Below are 7,453 nucleotides of genomic sequence, written 5' to 3' on the forward strand. Positions count from 1 at the left end.
GTACGTTCAGTCAACGATTTAACAATTGCAAATTTCAGCGAAAGCCTACAGCAGTTAGACTGGGATGAGGTGTACTGTGAACCTGATGCCAATTTGAAATATAATTTATTTCATGACTTTTTGTAAATGCATTTGAAAACTGCTTCCCCAAGAAAATAGTTAAATATACTTGTAAGAAACCTTGTAACAAACCATGGCTTACTAAGGGTATAAAAATATCTTGTAACCGGAAAAGGGAAATGTATCTGACAGCAAGAAAGAGTAGTGACCCAGAAACTATCAAACATTATAAAAACTACTGTGTTATACTAAGAAAAGTTATTAAAAAATCCAGAAGTATGTGTATCATGTCTGAAATCAGCAACTCTGATAGTAAAATTAAAACAATTCGGAATATTATTAAAAGAGAAACAGGTCAACCAAGAGCACAGGAAGACAGCATTACCATCAAATTGAATGAAAACTTTATGAACAAAAAGTCAGAAGTTGAAAATATTTTTAATAATCATTTTCTAAATGTTGTGGATATAGTAGGATCCAGGTGTTCATTAGAAGATGCTAGGCTGTTAATGGAAGAGACCATACCTACGCAATTTCATACAATTGAAATCTCACCCACTTCTCCCTCTGAAATTAAGAAAATAATAAACTTGCTTAAAAGCAAAAACTGACATGGAATTGATGGCATTTCCAGCAAAATACTAAAAGCTTGTTCTCAACAGATAAGTAAGATTCTCAGCCACCTGTGTAATAGCTCTCTGGAACAGGGCATTTTCCCTGATAGACTGAAATATGCTATTGTTAAACCTTTGCATAAAAAGGAGGATAGATCTGATGTCAACAATTATCGTCCAATCTCCCTTCTAATAGCTTTATCCAAAATTTTTGAGAAAGTAATGTATTCAAGAGTAGCTTCACATATATGTAAAAATGAAGTACTAATAAAATGTCAGTTTGGTTTCCAGAAAGGTTTTTCAAAAGAAAATGCCAAATATGCTTTCACCAATCAAATTTTGAATGATCTGAATAACCGAACACCACCCATTGGGATTTTTTGTGATCCCTCAAAGGCTTTTGATTGTGTAAATCATGAAATTCTGCTAGACAAGCTCAAGTATTGTGGCATGAGTGGGACAGTGCACAAATGGTTTAATTCTTACCTAACTGGAAGAGTGCAGAAAGTTGAAATAAGTAGTTCTCATAATATGCAAAGATCAGCACATTCCTCAAACTGGGGAACTATCAAGAATGGGGTTCCACAAGGGTCAGTCTTGCGTCCTTTGTTGTTCTTAATATATATTAATGACTTGCCATTCTATATTCATGAAGATGCAAAGTTAGTTCTCTTTGCTGATGATAAGTATAGTATAGTAATCACACCTGACAAACAAGAATTAACTGATGAAATTATCAATACTGTCTTTCAGAAAATTACTAAGTGGTTCCTTGTAAATGGACTCTAACTGAATTTTGATAAGACACAGTACATACAGTTCCGTACAGTGAATGGTATGACGCCATTAATAAATATAGACCTTAATCAGAAGCATTTAGCTAAGGCAGAATATTCCAAATTTTTAGGTGTGTCCATTGATGAGCGATTAAATTGGAAGAAACACATTGATGATCTGCTGAAACGTTTGAGTTCAGCTACATATGCAATAAGGGTCATTGCAAATTTTGGTGATAAACATCTTAGTAAATTAGCTTACTATGCCTATTTTCACTCATTGCTTTCATATGGCATCATATTTTGGGGTAATTCATCACTCAGGAATAAAGTATTTATTGCACAAAAGCGTGTAATCAGAATAATAGCTGGAGTCCACCCAAGATCATCCTGCAGGCATTTATTTAAGGATCTAGGGATATTCACAGTAGCTTCTCAGTATATTTACTCTCTTATGAAATTTGTTATTAACAACCAAACCCAATTCAAAAGTAATAACGGTGTGCATAACTACAATACTAGGAGAAAGGATGATCTTCACTATTCAAGATTAAATCTAATTTTGGCACAGAAAGGTGTGAATTATACTGGCACTAAAGTCTTTGGTCACTTACCAAATAGTATCAAAAGTCTGACAGATAACCAACAAGTATTTAAGAAGAAATTAAAAGAATTTCTGAATGACAACTCCTTCTACTCCATAGAGGAATTTTTAGATATAAATTAAGAAAAAAAAGAAAATAATATAAAAAGAAAAAATAAAAAAAACACAAAAAAATAAAAAAGTTGTTATATTAACTTAAGTATGTTGTTAAATTAACTTAATTATGTCATGTATTGGAAAATTTGACTTGTTCCACATCATTATGAAATATCGTATTCGTGATCCATGGAACTAGTATTAATCTAATCTACGAGTTTCTTCTTAAGCTCAATAGGAACTACTTTATTATTTTATTTCATTACCCTGTTTCTGGTTTCTGCTTCATAATTATAAGTTTTACAAGTTCCTGTTTAGAATGATATTGATGTTTAAATTCATAACTTTTTGTAATCACTATGACATCCCTTTAAAATGCTGATTACTTTTCCCAGTCTATTATCTATACACACTCTCATATGGTGAGCTTGTAAAATCTCTCTGAGTATATTTAATTTTAAGTCCAACATTTTACTATACATTTAGCTTCAAAAAGAACACAGTAGGTGTAAAACATTTACTCTACATAAAAAAGGATTTTTGATCATGAAAAAGTCAACAAAGTGGTGCATTAGTTCAAAGGGACATTATTTGTAATTACCTTTTCAGCAATAAGACTGATGTTTTCCAAAATTAATGAATTTGTTCTTGTCATATTTAGATCTTCATGTCTACTACGAAGTACTCCACAACACCTAAAATATTAAAAAAAGTACATCTGATTTTATTTTAAATTGGTGGCATTCACAACTGAAATGATTTTTAATATCACTGAACTGTAAAATGTTTATAAGCTACCATGATGTTTACAGCTGATAAGTGTACAATATGCGAATGTACATTTTTCTGTAAAAATATACTGTAGTATGCCCACTTGACAACTACATTTTTACTTCACACATGGCTATTCATTTAATGTGGTACCCTTCAAAAACAAAATCATAGACAAATAATGTTTCTCAATCTTTTTCCCCCTCATTTAATAACACAGAGTTAGCACTTTTTCTGTCTTGATAGTACTCCAAAAATTGCAGCCTAATAGCACATTTATACATTATTGTTATTATGGCTTACAATGGTCATTTTCCATTCTTATAAAGGAACTTTAGACATAAAAATGATTAAATATCCACAGAACAATACAGGGGGAGTCAAAAGTCCTTGGACACCTTCATAAGTTGGAAGATTAAAGGGAAAATTGAAATGTGATGATGTGAACATAGGTTTGATGTGAGGCCACAACTTTTGGAGCGAATGTCATTCATGGCCGCTATCTTGAAATCCGCCATTTTGGATACAAGTCATTTTTTTTAAATGGGAAGGACGGTGTATGACACATCAAATAACACTTGCTTGAGCTCTGGAATTGAGTGGTGTAATTTGTTTTTGTCTATCTTGTATAGTTTAGAAGTTACTAATGTTCAAAGTTACCTTGATACTGACTCATGTCTCTCTTTCTTCCAGGTGATCTAAAATGGGTCTGACACATGAACAGAAGATTAAAATCATCCTTATATCCGGGGAACACAGTTATCGAACAATAGCAGCTGACTACAACAGACGGCACACAGACAGAGAACCGGTATCGCACAGCACGGTGACACACGTGATCACCAAATTCTGGGAGACGGGCTCTGTCCACGATAAGGCACATAGTGGGCGACCAAGGACTGCCACCAATGTGGAAACTGCAACTGTGGTTGTTGCCTTGTTTGTGAAAAGTCCTAAACAAAGTACCTGTCGTGTGGCGCTAACGTGTGGAATAAGCCAGTCCTCCGTTGTTCAGATATTGCACACCAATAAGTGGCATCCTTAAAAGCTGCAGATGCAACATCGACTTAATGAGGATGGCCCTGATCACCGGTTGGAGTTCTACCTGTGGGCTACTGAACAAAACGAACTGGATCCTTTGTTTGCCAAGGGCATACTGTTCAGTGATGAGGTGTATTTCACTTTGAACGGGGAGATTAATCAATATAATTGTCGATACTGGAGAGACGCAAATCCGAGCTGGGTTGCCCCAATTCGAGAACGTAGTCCAGCAAAGGTGATGGTGTGGTGTGGCATATGGGACACCCGCATCATTGGGCCATTTTTGGCCATTTTTCATTTACAACACCTTAATTGCACCACAGTATCTGATGCTGCTGCAGGACCTTGGGTTCCCTTCCACACTGAACACTGACAGCATTTTCCCATCTTATTTTCAGCACGATGGCACCCCTCCAAACTACGGCATTAGTGTCCATGAATGGTTGGAAGAACAACTGCCAGGGAAGTGGATTGGTTGCCGTGGTCCCGTAGAGTGGTCACCCAGATCCCCTGACTTAACGCCCCTTGATTTTTATCTATGGGGACATCTTAAACAGATAGTGTATGCTGAGAGCATCCGTGATTTGAGACACCTGGATGAACGCATACAACATGCCTGTGATCAAATTGCTGGAGACACTCTCCTCCGTGTGCAGTCAGAGTGGTTGCGGTGACTACAGTTGTGCATTGCGTGGGATGGACAACACGTAGAACATGTGTTGTAACAGTCGGTATGAAGGTAATTTCCCAACTTTGAACATTAATAACCTCTAAACTGTACAAGATAGACAAAAACAAATTACACCACTCAACTCCAGAGCTCAACCGAGTGTTATTTGATGTGCCATACACACCCTTCCCATTTAAAAAAAAAAAAAAAAGGACACTTGAATCCAAAATGGCGGATTTCAATATGGCAGCCATGAATGACATTCACTCCAAAAGTTGTGGCCTCACATCAAACCTATGTTCCCATCATCACATTTCAATTTTCCCTTTAATCTTCCAGCTTATGAAGGTGTCCAAGGACTTTTGACTCACCCACTATATATAGTGTAAACAAACAAACACACAAAAATTTGTATAGTTGAATGTGTACATCTCTTAAGCAGTCTGCAGATCTTGATTTTTTTTTTTTTTTCAGTCTTATTCCACAGAAACAGTTGGTTAACAGAGTAGTTGGCTTATAATGGGAATGTTGTTACACGTAGCTGTGTCACTAAACATGTTTCTTTTACAGCTAACACCTCCATTTACTTTGTTGAGAAATAACTGTGCATTTTATCCATAAGATATGCAATTTTGTTAATAAAATTCAATAGCATATCTCAAAATTCTATTGCAGTTCATTCAGATCCCACTATCTATAACATTTTAATATAGAATATTTTTGTTATGCTAAACAGTTAGTGTGTGACAAAATGAAATGAAAAGTAACATAAATAAATGTTCTGCAGGAAATTCAAGGAATCTGGTTTTTTTTCACAGTTTTTAACTTTTTAAGTCTGTAGTCTTTATTCAAACTTGTGAAGACTATGTTTATTACCAAACACAGATTAGTCTTTTTGCTTGAAAATTAACTTCAATTTATATTATTATAAACTAATTTTATGGAAATTAGTTTGTGGGAATTAAATTCACAAATAACCAGAATTCCTCAACATTGACTGTTTTCATGTATGAAACATATTCTGAGTGAATGGTAGCCAACTGCTAACATGAAATAATGATTTCTTTTGTATTTGTTCTTTATTGCCAAGTTTCCTCAGCTTATCATTGGCAATAATGTGATTTGTGAATAACTACTCACAGAAGCCTATTCAAATTCTTTACGAAGTACCCTGAATAAGTATCTAGAATTGTACAGTGTTCCGTCTTTGAAGGACTTCATGTGTATAATTACAAATAATTAGATGCAATAGAAAAAAATGTAAGGGGCAAAATAAATATTAATGCTGAAAATGTTAGACTGTCAGTGGTGAAACTGCAAACCCTCAGATGGTATAAAGATGGGAACATACAACATAAATGACAAAATTTCAACTTATTCTAGTACCAATTTGCAGTAATGTTTCCATTTTCATTCTTCTGGTGAGAAGTATCAGACGCTGGCAGCCACTCACAGGATATTTTATTAACAGAAACAGCAACCTGCTGATCTATGCCTCTGTTAACATTTTGTATTATTGTTGGCAATAGCTGAGTTTCCTACAAAAGTAAAATACATAAAAAATTTTATGAGTGTAATTAAAACTGACAAATATTTTGAAACTATAATCAAGATGAACCTTACCTTCAGTCTTGAAAGTGATATTTCAGCACTCTTTATGTATGATATCCCTGTCCAGAAGTGATGAAGGGATGTCTTCAAGGGAATAAATGCCAGAAACAATGCTCCCAAGACCTAAAATAAAAAATCTGTATTGTGAAATATTTTTTCACCTCTCTCTCTCTCTCTCTCACTCTCTCTCTCTTTGGAACATTGTTAATTATGTTTCTAATGTTTATTTTATTTTTAGGTAATCAGGGAATCAAAACACAAATGATGGGGATGACAAGCTGCCTACACAGCTAATAATCTTAAGTAAAGAATTTATAAGATATGACATTCTTCAAACTAAAGGTAAAAGTGAAAGTATATTTTAGATGCATTTAAACACAAAGGCTTGCATAAAACGTGTACATGGCACATAGGGTAGAAATAACATTCTGTAATTGCTTCATGCTGGAGGGAGAAATATTACATGCTTTGCCTAAACATACATGAACTCATATAACAATCAGTAGTGTTGGTAGAAGTAAAACAATTCATGGGGATTTCTGTGTACTTAAGAAATTCCTTCATATATATGGTAAGACATGATTTCTGAATTATGAGGGCATGCTTGACATTTTGATGTACAGAATTAGAGGGAAAACAATTTTTTAACGCTTTTGACATGAAGAGTCCCAGGCAAAGAAGTAAAGCATGTATTCTTGATAAATTCCAGTGCTTCTTTCAGAGATTAAGAAGAGAGAAAATTAAAAAGATAGTGATAGCTGTTAACTTCATCAAAAACATGATAAATGAAACCAGCAGAATTTGCTGGTCTGATTCGAGCACATGATGTCAGGCTCAATTTCACAGAATTCACAAGAGAGAATTGGTGAATTGCAACCTGTATAGGTAACATTCTACAAAATTGATGACACAAAACAAATTCTGCTTTGATTTAGTGATTGCTGAACATTTGGCATTTGTTTTGGAGCTATATGAATCAATTAACTAGGAATTCAGGACATGTGCATCAATGACACTGCAGGGGAAAAAAAAAGATTATCTTTAGCTGGCAGTCACACCTTCATTTTGTCTGCCGTTGCCAGTTTACACGTCAAATACCATCATTAAGGTAATGAAGAAATCAGAAAATGTACATAAAACATTCATTAAGAAACATTTACAAAATATATTTCTCTATAACAGCTAATGAATGGTATAAAGTGAAACTTTA

General features: G+C 34.4%; 1 protein-coding gene across 1 annotated transcript in view; it reads right to left on the reverse strand.

The window, feature by feature from the left end:
* Positions 1-7,453, reverse strand: part of LOC126455676 (ATP-binding cassette sub-family C member 12-like) — a 518,625-nt gene that overhangs the window by 311,052 nt on the left and 200,120 nt on the right. The window contains exons 11-13 of the mRNA XM_050091443.1: positions 6,256-6,366; positions 6,019-6,170; positions 2,752-2,845 (exon numbers count right to left, since the gene is read on the reverse strand). Of these exons, the coding sequence (XP_049947400.1) occupies positions 2,752-2,845; positions 6,019-6,170; positions 6,256-6,366 (357 nt within the window). The remainder of the gene's footprint in view (positions 1-2,751; positions 2,846-6,018; positions 6,171-6,255; positions 6,367-7,453) is intronic.

The sequence above is a fragment of the Schistocerca serialis genome, chromosome 2 (assembly GCF_023864345.2).
Source record: "Schistocerca serialis cubense isolate TAMUIC-IGC-003099 chromosome 2, iqSchSeri2.2, whole genome shotgun sequence".
NCBI lineage: Eukaryota > Metazoa > Arthropoda > Insecta > Orthoptera > Acrididae > Schistocerca > Schistocerca serialis.